Genomic DNA, 18,902 nt, shown 5'->3' on the forward strand with positions numbered 1-18,902 from the left:
CCTCCTGCCACCAACAACGAGGCCCATTTGGTTGGGCCGTAGTACAGAGAGAGAAAGAGAGCAAAGCTTACTCTTCTACTACCTGTGTACTACTGACTATTTCACATATAATAAGTCGTTTAAATTTTTTTAAGTCAAACTATTTTAAATTTAACTAAATTTATAAAAAAATAGTACATCCACAGCACCAAATTAGTTTTATTATATTTAACACTGAACATATTTTGATACAATGTTTACTTTGTATGAAAATTGTTACTATACTATACTATAAAATTATTTAAATTTAAATAAATTTAACTAAGAAAAAAGCAGTATGTAGTATTGCCCTGGCCTGTGTGAGAGAGGAACACGAGAAACTAGAGGGTCCAGCTTTTGCAGTCGCGGGCGGCTGCAAATGCAGAATGCAGGTACACGATCGAAGTGCCATGTGACCACCTGCTCTGCGAGCTACTCTCTCCGTCCTATAATATTACAATCTAGGACTAGATGGGATGTTTTATAGTATAATGTTTATGTCCAAATTTATTGTACTATGAAACATCCCATCCAGTCCTAGGTTTTAATACTCCCTCCGTTTCGAAATGTTTGACACCGTTGACTTTTTAGCACATGTTTGATCGTTCGTTTTATTCAAAAACTTTTGTGAAATATGTAAAATTATATGCCTACATAAAAATATATTTAACAATGAATCAAATGATAGGAAAAGAATTAATAATTACTTAAATTTTTTTTTGAATAAGACGAACAATCAAACATGTGCTAAAAAATTAACGGCGTTAAATATTTTGAAACGGAGAGAGTACTGTGGAAGGCGGGAGTATAACTCCATCTCTTGCCTCCGAGATGCTCCTACGCATGGCGCCATTGCCGTCTCTCTCTCTCTCTCGTCTCGTCGTCTCTGCATCAGCATGCGTCGAGACAAGAGAAGAGGCGCATGCTATGCAGTGCACTGGCCGAGCTACGAGTAGTAGGAGTGTAGCTTAGCTCGTCTCCCAAATCAACCCGTACCACCACTGCACTGCGTCTCTCTTCTCTTTCTCGATCGATCGATGTCCCGGTCAAGCAGCAGCAGCATCCGTACTCTCTTTTCTTCCTCTGTTCAATTCATGCAGGGACTGTACTGTGATCGATCGATCGATGCTCCGATTCCATATATACATACCCACATCACGTACGGCGTCTCCATTAGTAACAGATCATGAGCTATATATATGTAGCTAAAACGTTTGCAATAATTCTTCAGAGTCATTGTTGCCTGCTATACCTCGGAAATGTATTAATGATCGTAACAAGAAGATAATCTCTAGTGTTTGTATATACAGGTAGCAGCTACTCCTCTATTTTAACAAAAATTAAATTCCACGGATAAATTTGAACATATGTTATATTCAGATTCGTCTTTGTAATTGGGTTTTTTTATGTGACCGAGGGAGTAGCTAGCAGCATGCATTAATGATCGGGAAGGGCCACTTCCTCGCGGTGGTTGGGGTTGGCTTAGCTTTTTCGATCTACCGGCCAGATCCATATATCGTCGAATGGATGCATGCATGTGGTCTGCCTCAGCTTGAGCAAGCAAAGCAAAGCAACCAGGCGTCGTCTATTGCCCTACCATATATACTTTGTCCCTACATGCCACGCAACAAACCAAGAATACACGCTCGCTCGATCTATCGAGCTCCATATATACAGGGGGTGACTAAATCAAATGAAAATATATATGGAACATCACCTATAGATTTTTTTTAGTTACTCGGTAATGCCCTACTCGATCAGTATAACTATATTTTAGAACGGATGTACTATAATAGTGTTGGAATATATAGTACTACCTTCGTAAAAAAAAAAGGTGCAGTTTTATTTTTTTTATGTCTAATGTTTGACCGTTCGTCTTGTTTGAAAGAAAAATATGATTAGTAGTTTTGTTGTTATTAGATGATAAAACATAAATACTAATTTATGTGTGACTAATTTTTTGAAAGAATTTCATAAAATTTTCAAATAAGACGGACAGTCAAACGTTGGACACGAAAATCTATAGCTACACTTAAATTGAAACGAATGTAGTATTAATTACATCAAATTGCATATGCTTATATTAGCCTCGATCTGTAATGCTGAGTTTATCGTCATCAAGTGCTACTGCTATTCTCGGTAGTTTGGCTATTTTAGTTTATTTGCGCGCGCACTTCGCGGTAATGATAAATTGCGGATCTAACAATAATAATCTCTCTATGTAATCTATAGCTGTCCGCCTGTTCAGTTTGTTTCATGTGACAACGTCCCTCCACTTGTTACTATAAGCGCAAGTTTAATAGTATAGCCAACTACTAATCCCAAATTATTTATAGCCAATATCTATAACTAATATAAATATTCGGATTTTTCCGGTCGTCACCTCATCCATACGGTGATTTTTCGTCCCTCCACCCCCTCAAAAAACCCAGTCGGAATTCCATCATCACACAAATAGAATCCCACATTGAGCACACCTCTCCAATCCCAAATCATCACAATCCAAATCCAAATCAAACACAAAATCCAAGTCCAAATCTAAATCGGAATCATTAGAAAACATCATATTAACACGAGATGACTAGAAGAGGGAGGGGCGAGCCGAACCGGAGGCTGCAGCGCGCTGCTCCTCGCCACCTCGCCGTCGGCCACGGACCCACCCGCCGACGCCGCCGACACCTGTAGGATCAAGGAGGCTGACTAGAGGGGGGTGAATAGGCGGTTTTTCAAACTTTTAGCTAAAACTGAGTTTTGTATGCGGAAGCGTAAATCAAAATGGTTTTGCACAATTCAAAACCTAAATCAACTAGTCTCAAGTAAGTGCACAAAGAAGCTAGCCTATGTTGAGGTTTGCAAGCCTAGGGTGATAATAGCACAAATAAACTCTAGTATGTAAACTTGCTCAAAGTAAATTTGCACAAAATAAAGGAGACAAGAGACAAGGAATTTTCACCGAGGTTCGGAAACTCGCCGGTTTCCTAATCCCGTTGAGGCAAGCCCAACTCAACCGCTCAACCACAAAGCCACTACACGCCCCCTTCGTCAAGGGGTGGGCAAGGCAGGAGCCGACCCACGGAGAGGACTACCAAAGCCTCGATCACTAGGGTAGTTCTTTCTTCACTCCGAAGGTGGTGAACTCCAAACCACTCACAACCAGCGCCGGGCCTCCTCCACAATCTCCTCGGAGAGGTCACCGCGCAACACCTCCACAAGCCGTCTAGGAGGCGGCAACCTCCAAGAGTAACAAGTCTAGGATGCTTGCCGAAGATGATCAAGTGCCACACTAGCTATAACAATGAAGCAATGCACTTGGATTGGCTTAACTCACTCTCTAACACCTCACTGGATAAACTAAGTGCCCAAGGGTGTGAGAACTCTTACAAGGGTTCAAGATAATGCAATGGAGTGCCAAAACCTTACCCTTGTTGTTGGGGAGTGGGTATATATACCCCCAACCACCAAAACTAGCCGTTGGGGTCGAAATCCCCAACTCTGTGCTCTGCCGGTCCGACCGCCATAGAGTAGCCGGTCAGACCGGACTACTTTGTAACGGCTAGAAAACTAGCCGTTACAGGGCAATCATTGAGCCCACTCAACCTGGCCGGTCTGACCGCAGTGTAGTGGCCGGTCAGATCGTCCACGGCTCGGTCAGATCGCCTTCGGCTCGGTCTGACCGGTTGTGGCTATGGTGGCTCAGTCTCGCCACCAAAAACCAGACCAGTGCAACAGACCAGTGGGGCCGGTCCGACCGGCCTTACCACGTCGGTCAGACCGGCTAACAGGCCCGGTCAGACCGGCCTAAGGCCCACGGTCAGACCGCAGGTCACTTTTCAGCTCAACCGACCGTTAGTAAAATGACGATATCTCTTGACTCGGGTCTTGGAATTTGGCGTTCTTGGACTTTATGAAAAGCTTATTCAAAGGGCTATCCAACCCATGAACAATCCATCCAAGAAACACAACTTTTCTCAGGGAGAAAGGGCTCACACTCCAAAGGATACTCCACCGGACATAACCACATGAGGCTACCCAAACCTATAGGATTTGACCACATCTCTCTTTGTTTAGGACTTGAGAAAACTCACCACACTTGGCTAGACAAGCCCACCAAATACACCTACATGCATATGAATTAATATGGCACAAGATCATCCACAAGCTCGCTTCATAGACCCCTCTTGATAGTACGGCGCCTATCTAGCAAATCCGGTCTACACCAAACACCAAGACCGGGAAAAGACTAAGAAAACATTCTTAGCTACATTATACCTTTGCCTTGCGCCATCCATCTTGGGGTCAAGCTTGAGTCGAGATCAACACTTGTGACCATTTGATTCAACAATGTGTATACCAAGGTATTTACCATCATTTGTCAAGACTTTCTTCTCATCACAAGCTTGATTTCATTCTTGCCAACATGGCGATGTCCTTGGCTTGGTGACCATTAACCCATGGTGTCATCCATTAGCCTCATCATAGTGGGACCTATTCCTTTTCACATATCAAAGGAGAACATTAGTCTCAACAAATCGGTTGTCATCCTTCACTTGATGACCAACCAGTTGCATATGAAAGATATGGATACGTTTGTTGAGTATTCATTAACATCACAAGTGTCATATACTCGTATGCAACCTTAAGTGCAAAGATCCGATATAAATAATAGGTGAACAACATGGATCTAGAACATGCACAATAAATGTATAGGATTTACTCCTCCTAAATATATGCATACAAATAAATACAAGAGATGCAAGTGTATGCATAATTAGAGAATGACCAATTGGGGTTTATCCTATACACATAGAGAGAAGGCATATGTAGTAATGATGTAGACCAACATAAAACATATACCTTCATGGTCTCCATGTTCTCAATGTAAATGAGACTAAATAAGATAAGGCTCAAGTAAACATTAGTCTCACACTTATATATCAATAACATGGAAATCATATATATGAACCTATCAAAAAGTAGGAGATAAGAAGTGGTACATATCATTTTATCTCCATGCATTTCATCCTTGTCATGATTAAGGTCCATCACAAAAGAATGCATGTCTTCCACATCTCATTATCGGGAAATGACCTAGTAGACAACTTATGCAAAAGAGAGGTTAATCCCATAAACATCGGTTTATCATCTATCACCAACGTAACAATTACACAAATTATTTAATCTAAGATCTTTCAATCTTTTCTCTCTTTGGTGATGGATAATAACCCGATATAAACAATATAGAGAGATGAGATGAAAGATGTTTTCAAATCAAGATATAAATCTTATAATAAACAAAATATAGAATAAACTCCCCCTCAAGTGTACATACATATGGATATAAAGGAACACATATGCACATAATCAATCAAGATCAATGAGGGAGCTCACACTATATTTTGGATCAACAAGAGAGACCAAGTTAGAATATGTGAAGTTTAATACATACCTCCCATCATTTTTACTTTCATATCCAAATAAGACTAGTCAAAGAAAGGCTCATAAAAACGTTAGTCTCATATAATTATATTTGTCATTAATCACCAAAACCAAATTAAGGCACTTGAACTTACAACACCGCCATCGCCGCCGGATCAGGGGCAGGAGGGAGGCGAGAGGGGAGGAGGGAGCCGCCGCTGGCCCGTGACCGCCGCCACCTTCGGATCCACCGGCGGCTACCGCCGCCGCCACCACCTCCGGATCTGCTGAGAGAGTGGTGCGGTGGCCACTGTCCGCCGCGAGGGAGTGTGCCGCCACCGCCACCGCCGCTCGCGGGAGGGCAGGGCGCCGCTGCCGCCGTCGTCGCGGCTGCTCGGTGGGGAAGGCCGTTGGCGGTAGGGAGGGAGGGCAAGAGGCGTCGCCGGTTGGGGAGGAGCGTAGAGAGGTGCGCCGGTGGGGGTGCGGCGCGGCCGCCGGCAGGGAGAGAGGCGGCCTGCATGGAGGGGAGGAAGGGGAAGAATGAAATTAGGGTTATGTTTTATTTGGGTTGGGGGTTTTGATAGATTAGGAGCCGATTTGAGCCGTCCATCAAAATGAATGGCTCAGATCGCTCCTGCGTCGGGCTGGCCTCCATCATCGGGCTGCATCAGTGATGGGCCGCACGCGCTTCATGGGCCGCACGTAGGTTGGCCAGCCCAACAAAAACTTAAATTGGATTTCCAATTAAATAATTGTTAAATGATGTTTGTATTATTAAAATTTAGCAATTAAGCTCTAAAAATTCCAATAAAATTTCAAAGAGCGAAACTAATCATGGAGAATTTAATAAAATTAAATTTAACCATATCATTTTATTTCTCACACTTAAATTAGATTTCCAATTAAATAATTGTTAAATGATGTTTGTATTATTAAAATTAGCAACTAAGCTCTGAAAATTCCATAAAATTTCAAAGAGCGAAACTAATCATGGAGAATTTATCAAAATTAAATTTAACCATATCATTTTATTTCTCACACATACTTTACTTGTAAATTTTTATTTAATTATATACATACCTACTTAAAAATACCAAATATTTCAGTGAATTTATATTTTAATTAATTCCATATTCTTCTGATCTATACGCTTTCCGTTGCAACGCACATGCACTTTTGCTAAACCAAACAACACTTTTGGTCAATATACACACTCCGTAATCACCTGGTGCAACGCACGGACACTTTTGCTAGTAATAGCTAATTCATACAGTAGTTACTTACTATACTATTAATATCTAGTCCTACCTGTTATACACACAGTACGTCTTAGAGTCCGTGCTGTAGCTGGCTACAGATCTGTAGCCCGCTGATCTTCTCTCCCTACCCTTATTTCTTTAAAATATGTTTATAACTGGTTTATAGCCTGCTATTGTACCTGCTCTAATTCGGTCGTCCAGTTGTCCACGCTTGTCTAGTTTTCTCTCTCTCTCTCCCTCTCTATCTCATTAATTTTGTGTACATTGGGATGGCTAGCTGACTTAATTTTGGGTCATCGCTTGGATGGATTAAAAATGAACCAATATTTACCTTGATGATGCAAGTTGAGTTGTGTAATTAATGTATGGATTGGGTGTCTGTACTTTTGCATGGTTTCAACTTTCAAGGCACACACACTTGCAATCTTAATTTGCATTGTCTCTTGACTGCTCATGGTAGCAAGCTGTTAGCTGTCTGCTTGTTTATATTCTACTCTTAATTTTATCATGGACAATACAGTATATCTGCAGACCTGCAGAGACGACATTTCAAGTAAGATGTCAGTGCGAGGAAACAGACATCCTCATGCTGCCAAAAACACACACATAGGATGTTTGTAAAAACTCAGACGCATGGTTTTTTTTTTTAAACCTAAGGTGAAACTTTGTTCCACTTTTATATTTAGAAGAAAAGAATTGACTCAGTTTATAAGGAAAACTGGGCCCGAAAACCATACAATTGCACGATTAATTACAGGAAAACTGGCTGAAAACCACCGCTACACAACTAACAACTACGGCGGAGCCCAAACACAGGATGTCGCCGTCAAGCTGAACACAAAAGTGACTAAACAGCTCCCATATCACATAAGAGGTGTTATCGTTGCCGAGCTAGTCGTCCAAGCGACCCAGCAGCGCCGACTTCACAACCACAGCGACACTGAAGCCACGAAAATCACCAAAGCGAAAAGTAGCTCCGGCATCCAACAATGGACATCAGCCTAGCCATCGAGGAGCCACTTCCTTCACACGGCCAGCACCAGAACTCCTTGGAAGGGACTGCAACATGTCATCGTTGCCAAGCTTCGCCGCACCTCATCAGCGAGCAGCTCCGACTTCATCAACAGAAACAACCGAAGAGCGTGACACCCACCACAAGAAACGAAGCGGACCCAAGAAGGCGAAAGCCTCGCTGAACACAATGTATGAAAGCTTTCGAAGCGAAAAAGACCATCAACAGTCGTCGATGCGTTGAAACTTCTCCGAAGCGACGCCCCCAAGGAGGACACGACGCGTAACACCGTCGCCGCTCGTCCGAAAGCTGGAACAAGGTTTTCACCTGAAGATTTGTGGGGGATATGAAAGAACGCCATGACAACGCCTCCAAGAAGGGAAACGACGCCCACGAGCGCCGTCGTCGTCGAACCGGCCAAAGGCACGGCAAGGCTTTCGCCAGCATCTTCACTTTACCCATACAAGCACCCCACATCGACGGCCATAGAATAGTCTATGACATCTCACAAGCATTCATACCTTGATCGTAACAAATGGCAAAGACGGGCCCTTGGCCACCCTCAAAACGCTATCAATCCACCGCAAACTCCTACGGCAAACCGAAGCCTCCGCCCTCCCCCTAGCATTCCCCACGACCAGAAAAGGGTCCGGCCAAAGAAGGGGGGAAACCGAAGGAAGGGAAAAACACTCGGCCAGCAACGAGGAAGTCCGCCGTGGACATCAAGCCCCATTCCTGCTTCACGCCAGCACAAGCCGTCGTCCCGCCAACTCCACATCCATGCATTGCCGCCCATGAGCCACCAAACCTCCACCGGCCAAAGAAGCCTCCTGCTCGGCAGGAGGCTCGTCGCCAATGAGACGCCAGCGAACAACCTCGCTGGAGCCCACCTAGGCGAAATCCGGTCGTGGACGGCCGGATCCAGCCAGGGCGGCACAAGCCGGCTCAACGTCCGCGCCGCCGCAGCTCCGTCGTCGTGACCACCATGCTGCCACAGCCTCTGCTTGCACGCGGACGGATCGAGCCACCGCTGCCCGCCCATGGCGATGCCGCCCCTGCCTGCCGCCGTCTCCGCGCCGTCTCCTGCCCTGGCGCCAACCTTCGCTGCTGCCCACTGCGACGCCGCCCCAGCCTGCCGCCGGTCTCCGCATCATCTCCAGCATCGTTGCCGACCCCTCCACCAGCCACCGTCAACCCCCGTCTCCCGGCGTGCCGCGTCTCCCGTTGCCCAGTCGCACCGCGTCGCCCGTTGCTCGGTCGCGCCGCCATCAGATCCGGCGGCGGCGGTGCCAGATCCGCAGCCACAAAGCCGCGCCGCCGCACGGCCTCCCGGCACGCCGCGCCGCTTCCTCGCGCCGAAGACGGGCCACCGCGGGTTTTGGCCTCGCCGCCGCCATCCCGGCGGGCCGCGCGGTTTCCGGCGGCGCGCTCCGGTGGTGGCGAGGTGGGGGAGAGAAGGGGAGGGTGGCGGCGGCCGGGGGCTAGGGTTCGCCCCCGGTCGCCCGCACGTGGACAACGGGGAGCGTCCGTTTTTTTTTTGGCAATGAAAAGAAAAATAGAAACACCATGACAGTATATATAAATGCCATAAGACCTGTATAAATCAGCTTTAGCATGTGAATTAGTGGCCAGTAGTAAAGCTCTCGTTGTGTACTAACAAACGAGCTTGGATTTAATTAGTAAGAAAAAAAATCCTCTAGGACACGTAGTACCATGCATTTCTCGTGACAAAAACATATATTTTACCCACGAGGATTATTGAGTTAAAAAAAAAACTCGATCTCGATCCCATCGTGAAGAAGCTTTACCACAACCACCTGCCAAATCAGCACAGTACGCAAACAGTAGCAGTTCAGCTGGTGGGCCCACCATGTCATACACACACCTCTATGCCCAGATCCTGTGTACGTGGCACCGTGTGGGCGTAGCAGCGAGCCAAATTGGCAGCTAGCTAGCTTAGCCCAGTGACAACAGTTTAACGGCCGGCGCCGTTCTCGAAGACCCGCACCAGAAATCATACCCCTCGCGTCGCCACATGTCGCTGACGGGTGGGCCCGGATATGTGAGACTCACGTGTCAATGAGATCCTGGAGGGTAGGAAAAGTTGGCGAGCCGGTGCAGAGACACCACAGGGAAGAACAGCTTCTGTATTTTTGTTTATTTATTTATAATTTTTAAAGAAGTGTGGGGGCAAGAAAAAGGGATCTGCATATATGCCCCCCAAAAGCTTGATTATTCAGCTTTTAAGTTGTCTGAGCTTCCTGTTTTTGCCGCTCAAGAACTGTGTTGCTATGGTTCTTGACTTTCTTGACTCTTTGAGCCCCTCAAGTATGGGAGTATTTCTTCTTTTGGGCTTAGAGCCACGTGGTTAAATAGACATACTTGTGATTAGTTAAGTTTGATCAAGTTATACATTTGTTGTGTTTTCGTAGTATCGAGTGTCGCAATGCAGTTTTGATCCCATACATGCACCAGTGTTCATTGAAAGCATGGCATGGGTTTTATATGCAACTAAAGCGTGACTGATTTTTATTGTTAAAGGTTGGCAAATCTAGACATTCTTATCATATCAACCAATCAATCATACAGTGTGAGCTTATTGTGGATAATTTTGCTATTCTCTACCGTTCTCTCCAAGATCGTCGCTAATATCAGCAAGAAAATTATTATATATAGCCCTCATCTAGAAATTTGGCGAACAATATGCCAATGACATAAATCCCTTCTTGCATGTTATCTAGGGGTCCTACTTTTACAAACTTTAAATTCGACATTTCTTTATCTATAATCGAAGCCTATTTACGGAAAACCTTAACTTTATTTGCTTAACTTGTTATTAGAGGAGAGAAATGTGACCAAGAGGAATCAAGGTATTGCCATTTACCTCCATTTCAAAAATATCCATCCTTCAAGGTCCTCAAATGCAAAAGGACATAGAGAGAAGCCATTAATCAGAAACAACCCTGCAAAAAGTTACAAACAAAACCACGAAATTAGAAACAGGTCCCTCCCCTCAAAGACCTAGAGAGAAGCCATTAAGCAGAAACACCCCTGAAAAAATTACAAACAAAACCGAGAAATTACAAACAGGTCCCTCCCCTTCCCCTCTCGCTGTCTTCTTCTCCTGGCCGTTGCTAGTGTGCTACTACTCCCTCGCTGGTTTTTGCTACTCCCCTCCACTTCCTCTTCCTCCTCCTCCTCCACTCCAATCCAAACCCTAGCCGCGCGCGCCCCAATTCGGCGCGGCGGCGCGGCGAACTACCCCGGGAAGATCCCGGCCTCCGCATGCCGCGCCCGTGGCGGCGGCGCCGGCGCGGGAGGTGGGCGGAGTGAGTGTAGGCAGCGGGCATGGGGTGCGTGTGCGGGAGGGCGGCTGCGGTGGATGATGGGAGGTGCGGGGCGGCGGCGGAGGCAGCGGTGGCGGCGGGGAAGGGGGTGGGGATGGGGGTGGGGATGGTGAGGAGGGAGGAGGAGGCGAGGAAGGTGCAGGCGAGGGTGGGGGGGAGGGAGGAGGCGGCGGAGAGGAGGAGGGCGGCGGCGGCGATGGCGATGGCGGCGTGCAGGGTGAGGAGCCCCGTGCCGAGGGCGGTGGAGGGGGAGCAGGTGGCGGCGGGGTGGCCGCCGTGGCTCGTCTCCGTCGCCGCGGAGGCCGTGCGCGGGTGGGTGCCTCGCCGCGCCGAGTCGTTCGAGAAGCTCGACAAGGTCACACACTCTCTTCTCCTCTCTCTCTCTCTCTACATCTCCATTTTGGCTCTGTTCATTTTCTGCTCTCATCTTTGATCTCTAATTTGGAACATTGGAACGGCGAGAATTTGGAGCAATGCGGGCTGCGAATTCCCCCTTTTGGATTTCTGTTTCTCGTTGAGAATATAAATTGATGCATTAACAATGTGCTCCCCACCTTCATACTTTCTCTAATGGAAGGAAAAAAGGTAAAATTGTGCTGTAAAATGTGGGGAGTTTACTCCTCTTACAGGGATATTTACTGACGATTGATGAGGGTGGGTACTATCGCGATGTTTTTATTTGGGTTGTCTATTAAGTGGATTCTTGGTAGCTAGGACGACTGGAAACAGTACAAATCTGTTATTAGTGGGAGGCACCTTTTACGTTGGATGCGAAAATGCGGTGGCATTTTCTTTATTTTGGATTTCTTGATAATTTTGGTGGACCTTGGAACCTGGGAACAGTGGGCATTACTAGCAACTCATGCCCTGCTATTAATGGGGTGGGGTGAACAATGCTATTCTAGTAGTAGTACTACATTGCTATGGGATCTGAGAGTATGGTGGCAACTTTTTTTTTTCACCTGCAAACTTGGTTTAAAATTTAAATAGTAATAGTAATAATGTAATATATTCTGCTAACAGTTGATCCAGTTTCAGTTTAGCTGAATCACTGGTGTTTAGCTGTTATAATACCGCGGTTTCCTGTTTTGTTTGCTATGGGATACTTTATTTCTCTGAACTTCAAAATTTTAGGAACTGCTATTTGGTTGACAATTATGTCCCTTTTTCTTTGTAACTAGATTGTGCACTGTTAAACTTTACTTTGCACCTGGACTGATTGTGCCCTTTATACCATGGTGTGTTCAGTTGTTGTTATTTTGTTTATACAGATTGGTCAGGGAACATACAGTAATGTTTACAGAGCTCGCGATCTTGAAAAGGAGAAGATTGTTGCCCTAAAGAAAGTGCGGTTTGATAATTTGGAACCTGAGAGTGTGAAGTTCATGGCCAGGGAAATCCTTATTTTGCGACGGCTTGATCATCCAAATATTATTAAGCTGGAGGGTCTAGTAACTTCAAGAATGTCTTGTAGCTTATATCTTGTTTTTGAGTACATGGAACATGACCTAGCTGGACTAGCTTCTTTTCCTGGAGTGAAATTTACTGAGTCTCAGGTATATTGATATTACCTCTTCTGGAATCTGTACTCGTTATTAAATCTTATTAGCTGTAAAGAAAGACTAAAGGAATATATTGCATCCTATAGTAGTCCTAAAAAAGCCTCAAGTAGCTGTTTACTTAAAATACGAGTAAAGCAAGCGGGCAATGATCATTCTGTTGTTGCAGGTTAAATGTTACATGCAGCAGCTACTCTGTGGCCTTGAGCATTGTCATAGTCGTCACATTCTGCACCGTGACATTAAGGGTTCCAATCTTTTGATTGACAACCGAGGCATTTTGAAGATAGCTGATTTTGGCCTAGCAAGTTTCTTTGATCCTGAACAACGTCACCCTTTGACTAGTCGTGTGGTCACACTTTGGTATAGACCACCAGAACTTTTGCTTGGTGCCACAAATTATGGTGTTGCTGTAGATCTTTGGAGTTCTGGCTGCATTCTTGCTGAGTTATATGCTGGCAAGCCTATCATGCCTGGTAGAACTGAGGTATGCTGTCGACCACTATTTTACTTGGAAGTACTCCCTCCATTCATGTTTATAAGGTGCATTTTAATTGCAGAATGTTTTTAAGACTAAACTTTGACCACTAATTTCTCATTAAATATAATCCTAATAGCTGTAAAACCAATATTATGTGAAATTACTTTGAAGTATGAATCTAATGCTATAAGTTTGACACACTAAATGTGCTTGTATGGTACTCCCTCTGTCCAAAATACAACAACTTCTAGCTATGTATCTGGACAGGGGTATGTCTAGATACATAGCTAAAAATTGTTATATTTTGGGACAGAGGTAGTAACTAATCATTGGTCAAAATCTTTCAAATTTGAATTTCTGTAATCAAAACACGTTTTATAATAGTGGGCAGAGGGAGTAAACGCTATTAGTGAATGCTTTGAATTTGTCTTGAAATAGTGTTCATATTGTTTTTTTTCTTTTTGTAGGTTGAGCAGTTACATAAAATATTTAAACTCTGTGGTTCACCATCAGAGGACTATTGGAGGAAGTCTAAACTTCCTCATGCCACAATTTTTAAGCCACAGCATCCATATGTTAGGCGTGTATCAGAAACATTTAAAGATTTTCCTCCGCCTGCTGTGGCGTTAGTGGATGTTCTTCTTTCAGTTGATCCAGCAGATCGAGGAACAGCATCTTCTGCATTGCAAAGCGAGGTATTCAAATTCCTTGGACTTTTCTCCAGCTGCTGGAGACATTCCTGTTTATTTCCATATAGAGATTCTTTTTTATTTCGAGAGAGAATCCATATAGAGATTCTATTTGATTATACGTTAATCCATTTCAATTCTCAATTGTCCCCTCTGTTTACAAATGTATGTCAACATGGCATGTGTGCCGTGAACTCTCAGACAATAAATGCTAACCCACATAACACTATCAAGATTAATCAGATGAAAGCCTTACCATTACATTTGCTGTAAAATAATACTCTCACTCTCTCAGAATATAAATTAAAAGTAACAGTCAAAGGCACATGTTGGAGAGCGTACAATTCCAGAAACACCAGAGATTTGTAACAGAGGGAGTAATGTGCTGCATTCAAATATTCCGCTGTTTGAAGTTTTAAAATAGCAAAGTATCACTGTTAAAACGTTATTTTCCTTTTTTTTAGAAACTTCAGATCAGCTATATTTGTTTGGAAGTAAATACTTTCTGCAAAATAATTCCTCCTGAACCATCTCTAATGTCTATGAAAGTCATCATGTCCTAGTTGGATCAAGGTTTTGGATTTAGAAGTATAAAAGCTCTGTTGCTATTCATTTCTGTGTACCATGATCCACTAGATGTTATGTTAGAGGAGGTTGTTAATCTTTCACAATACATCTCAAAAGTTTTTTTTTTTTTACTTTTAATCATCATAGTACCCAATCTTTGGGATATTAACAATGTGCTTGTTATTGTCTTCTTCAGTTTTTTGCAACAAAACCATATGCTTGCAATCCTTCAAGTCTGCCGAGATATCCCCCAAGCAAAGAGTTTGATGCAAAACGGCGAGAGGAGGAAGCTCGGAGGTACTTACGACAAACATTATGTTTACAATATTACATCTTATCTCTGAATCATAAAACTTCCTTAGAGAACTTGGATCAATGTTCTGCTGACCTATGCATACCTTCATGGCTTCATAATAATAAGGAAAACACACTCTTGCAAATTAGAGTGTTAAAGTCAATCAACAGGTGTATCATGAATCTGACCTTATCACCGATTTTATACCTGGCTGGTCGTGTGCATATGGTATCAGCTGACCAGATATATAATATGATTGGACCCATTCCTGTTCTGGTATTCTGCATTCCACTCTGGAACCTCTCTCCCCCCTCCCACCTCCCCTATTTCTACGTATTTCCCTGTGTTATAAACATCTTTTACACATGAATTCACTTTTATTGTCTATAGTTCTTGTCTGTGTTTATTTGTCTCTATACTTTTAGTGCTTAAATGGAAAAGAAACAATCTTATCATGAATCTGCAATGCCTGCATTTTCTTTCAAAATTGACATTTGCACATTTCTGTAGGCAAGGTATTGCTGGAGGAAAGCAACACAAGTATGATCCTGAAAGACGGACTAGAGAGTCGAGAGCAGTTCCTGCACCTGACGCAAATGCAGAATTAGTGTCATCTTTGCAGGTAATACCTTGTTGACTGTTATTGAATATATTGTACTATTCATATTTAGGTTGATGAGGTATATCCGTATATGCTTATTTGTAAGTTACATTCACATACATAGTGATCACTGGCTCTATATTGTGATCTTCATATGTGTCTAAGCTGTGTGCTTTGTCTCCTTTTTTTCCACAAGTACATGAAGCCTTTAATAGCCAGCACACATTCCAAGTGTATTTTTCCTCTACAATCTTGCTATCCAAGTTGTTCTATTTTTTTAGATGAATATATTTATTTTTGTGTACAATTTCAGAAAAGACAAAACCAAGTCAATGCCAAGAGCAGGAGTGAGATGTTCAATCCCAGCAAGGAAGACTCTGCATCTGGCTTTCCGATTGAGCCACCCAGGCCAACTCATCCTGCTGAATCGTCTCAAGACTCTCAACGTGTCTACACAAGAACATTCCATTCTGGTCCTCTAGTTAATCAAAATAAACCTTCAAAGGCTGGACGGAGTGAAAATGGCGATATTCATCTTTCTGGTGTTGCAAACGCATCGGACTTCCATGTGGTTGTATCAACAAGATCAAATATTCGTTCAGATAATGGCAATGGAACAGTGGTTACTCAAGCCGAAGCCTTTCCGCATGAACGGAGGCTGTCTGAATCTATAAACGAGCGTTTCAGTAGTAGTGGAAAGTATGATCAAGTATTTCAGCAGAAAGATGACAGGAGTAGCAGGGTGGATGGAGCTATTGTAAGTATCTCCAGACCTAAGTAGCAAACGTACGAAAACAGTTTGTTATGCCATTTAATTCATAGTTGGCAGTTTTTTTTGCAAATCTCAGTTGTCAAATTGAAAAGTTTCTTTCAGCAAATCCAAGGTCCTCATATATTATGTATTCAGTTCCAGCAGGTTATTATGAGGTTTACCTAGCATTATTTGTAGTTCACGATTAACACATTTGGAAAAACCGAAAAATATTATAGCACTAGCTTTTGATGTCAGATAACTCTACTTTGTTCCCCTGTCTAGATTTCTAATTGACTATTTCTTGTCTGAACAGGGCTATGGATCAAAGGGTAACAAGATCCACCATTCTGGGCCTCTAATTTGCCCTTCAGGCAATGTCGATCAGATGCTGAAGGAAAATGACCGCCAAATTCAAGAAGTCTTCCGCCGAACCCGGGTTGAGAAGTCAAGAGCAAGGAGAGGCCATGGGCACTCCGGGGATGGGCATCATCAGTTTGGCCTAAGACCCAGTGACTTTGGCGCTGCCCCGGTCTTCCCTTCAAGCCGCTCCAGCTATCGAGCTGTGCAGCAGTAAGGCCAATGCTTAGCAAGTAATTTCGTAGTTTAGGGGCAAAATCTCTTCGACGTGATTTTGCAAGAGAAGTTTTATTGGCTTCCTTTCCCCCATATTTCCGGGGGATATATATCACGTTATGTACAGGAAAGTCTAGCTGTGAAATGCCTTTTAATTGGGAAAAAAAACTTTGAAGGAGAGGGAAGAAGGCCATTTGTTAATTTAGCGGCAATTTGGGTGTTCTACAGATGTCATTATCATGAGGCTGGCAATTCTCCATGTTCTGGTTTCAGTTTGCTGAAATGCTAGCTCAATTGTATATTTCAGATTGCTAGGTATGCTGTGTGAATTAGATCTACGAAGTTTTGGGCATGCTTGGTTCCTTGTTTTTGTATAGTGTACCCCACGCTAGTGGGTCGTACGCCCTACATGTGGCCAAGTTATTGAGAAATCTTGCTTACTCCTTGCTAAGACATGCTGAGCAATGGGACCAAACATGACCAAAACCTGTTAACTAGGTTCCGAGTTGCACGTGGGGTATTCATTTTAGTGAAATTTGCAAAACTTCAGTGGTTGCCGTGAATGTACGCCCTGCATGTGGCCAAGTTGATGAGAAATCTTGCCTAGTACTTGCTAGGAAAGGCTGTGGAATGGAACCAAACATGATCAGAACTTGTCAAGTTCCAATTGCACTCAGGGTATTCATTTTCGGTCAAATTTGCAAAATTCAGTGGTTATTGTGAGTCCTATGATTCTGAAATTGTGTGCCCGAGTAATGTAAATGTTGAGTCAGACTAAATCGTAGTCTTATGTGTACTTCATAAATGTATATTATGTATATTAAATATCTGTTAAAATTTACCATTTTTGGTAGCCTTTTTTTCTGAGGTATAAGCTTCACCATACTTCAAATTATAATAGAGTGAATGAAATTTGGTATGAAATTACCAATGTTATATATATTAAATATGTGCTAAAATCTACCATTTTTGGTAGTCTTCTTCTAAGAAGTATAAGCTTCACCATACTTCAAATTATAATAGAGTGAATGGAATTTGGTCTGATATTACCAATCGAAATTGCTAAATTCATTAGTTGCTGTTTGCGCAAGGTTTTTCTTCGATTGACTAAAGTCAACATTTACCAAGTCTTGGTTTTAAGCAGCCGTTTAACTTGTACTAGACTAAAGTTAAAAGTAGAGTCTGATTCCTTTCAGAAGGCGGCTTATGTGTCAAGCTTGCAAATGGATAATTGCCTTGATAAATGACAAAATTCAGGCGAGAATACTAAATCATAGCTCACGTGGTCAAAGATGACTGAAATCGTTCTCTTAAGAGTTAAGACATTGAAGATAAGCAGGACATATAATTAAACAAATTCATCCACCATTTTTCTTGGATAGCAAGTGATTCAACGAAGATAAGTAGATAACTGTTATATATACAACTTTTAATAATCGTCAGTTTTTATTTTCTTTCAAGACATCATCAAAGGTTGATGACGCACATACTCCTCCATCAAAAGTACGTGCGCCCGGAACAAAATCACACAGACATTAGGGGTGGAGCTACAAGAGAAGAGGTCGGGTGCCTAGAAACCTGATCTAAATTTTTCTAACTGTAGTTTGTTTATTTTCACCATATTTGAATCCTCTCAGCTTAATCTTGACAACCACATCAACCTAAATTTGATTTAAAGAAGAATAAATTAAGCGGGTAGCCCTTCCTCCATTTCATTAATTCTGGCTTCTCTGCTAGACATCATCAGGGATTGTACATTTGTGCTAGGATTGACTTATGAAATCTCTATTTTGGGTGAGCTTGCATCGATTCTTCCTACAAGAGGTCGTACATAAAAGCTATGGAAAACCGATGTGTCTATAGCCTATGCTATGTTCGTTTGAGCCTTTTTCTAACCCCCCTCTCTCTCTTCTTTTTTGCGCTCATACTTTTCAAACTGCTAAACGGTGTGTGTTTTTTTTAAAAAAATCTATACGAAAGTTACTAAAAAACCAAATAATCAAATTAATCCTTTTTTTTAAAAAAGCTAATATTTAATTAATCATGCGCTAATAGACTGCTCCGTTTTTCGTACGGAGGAGATGGGTTCCTAAACTCATATCGAATACAGCCATGCCATGAGGGACATGGTCTTCTACAATAATACGCGTGGCAGAGAAGCGAGAAAGTTTCAATACATACATAACAATAACTCGATACTATAAAAACGGTGTAGTAACAATGGTTGCCTATATTGAAAAAATAAGAAAAATGTTATAGCATCTTCCATATTATAAACCGATGATTTGCGAATCAGAGGTTGGAGAGAGAGAGAGAGAACACACTAGGTTGC

General features: G+C 42.9%; 1 protein-coding gene across 2 annotated transcripts; it reads left to right on the forward strand.

The window, feature by feature from the left end:
• The first annotated feature begins 10,853 nt into the window (after positions 1–10,853).
• Positions 10,854–16,899, forward strand: LOC127781067 (probable serine/threonine-protein kinase At1g54610). Of its 2 annotated transcripts, none has more exons than XM_052307974.1 (8): positions 10,854–11,406; positions 12,323–12,607; positions 12,780–13,097; positions 13,559–13,786; positions 14,544–14,644; positions 15,153–15,264; positions 15,557–16,000; positions 16,311–16,899. In XM_052307974.1, the coding sequence occupies exons 1-8, from the start codon at positions 11,053–11,055 to the stop codon at positions 16,569–16,571; spliced, it is 2,103 nt and encodes a 700-aa protein (XP_052163934.1). In that variant the 5' UTR covers positions 10,854–11,052; the 3' UTR covers positions 16,572–16,899. The 2 variants fall into 2 exon arrangements, with proteins under 2 accessions (XP_052163934.1, XP_052163942.1); XM_052307982.1 differs by lacking the exon at positions 10,854–11,406 and adding an exon at positions 11,414–11,636.
• Positions 16,900–18,902: the final 2,003 nt, after the last annotated feature.

Source organism: Oryza glaberrima, chromosome 1 (assembly GCF_000147395.1).
Source record: "Oryza glaberrima chromosome 1, OglaRS2, whole genome shotgun sequence".
Lineage (NCBI taxonomy): Eukaryota > Viridiplantae > Streptophyta > Magnoliopsida > Poales > Poaceae > Oryza > Oryza glaberrima.

Bases quoted from the DNA above. Each gene is read 5' to 3' on its own strand.
- LOC127781067 (XM_052307974.1), top strand. From the start codon at position 11,053: ATGGGGTGCGTGTGCGGGAGGGCGGCTGCGGTGGATGATGGGAGGTGC. The intron at 13,098-13,558 runs GTATGCTGTCGA...TTCTTTTTGTAG, and splicing joins TCATGCCTGGTAGAACTGAG to GTTGAGCAGTTACATAAAAT. The intron at 16,001-16,310 runs GTAAGTATCTCC...TTGTCTGAACAG, and splicing joins GCAGGGTGGATGGAGCTATT to GGCTATGGATCAAAGGGTAA.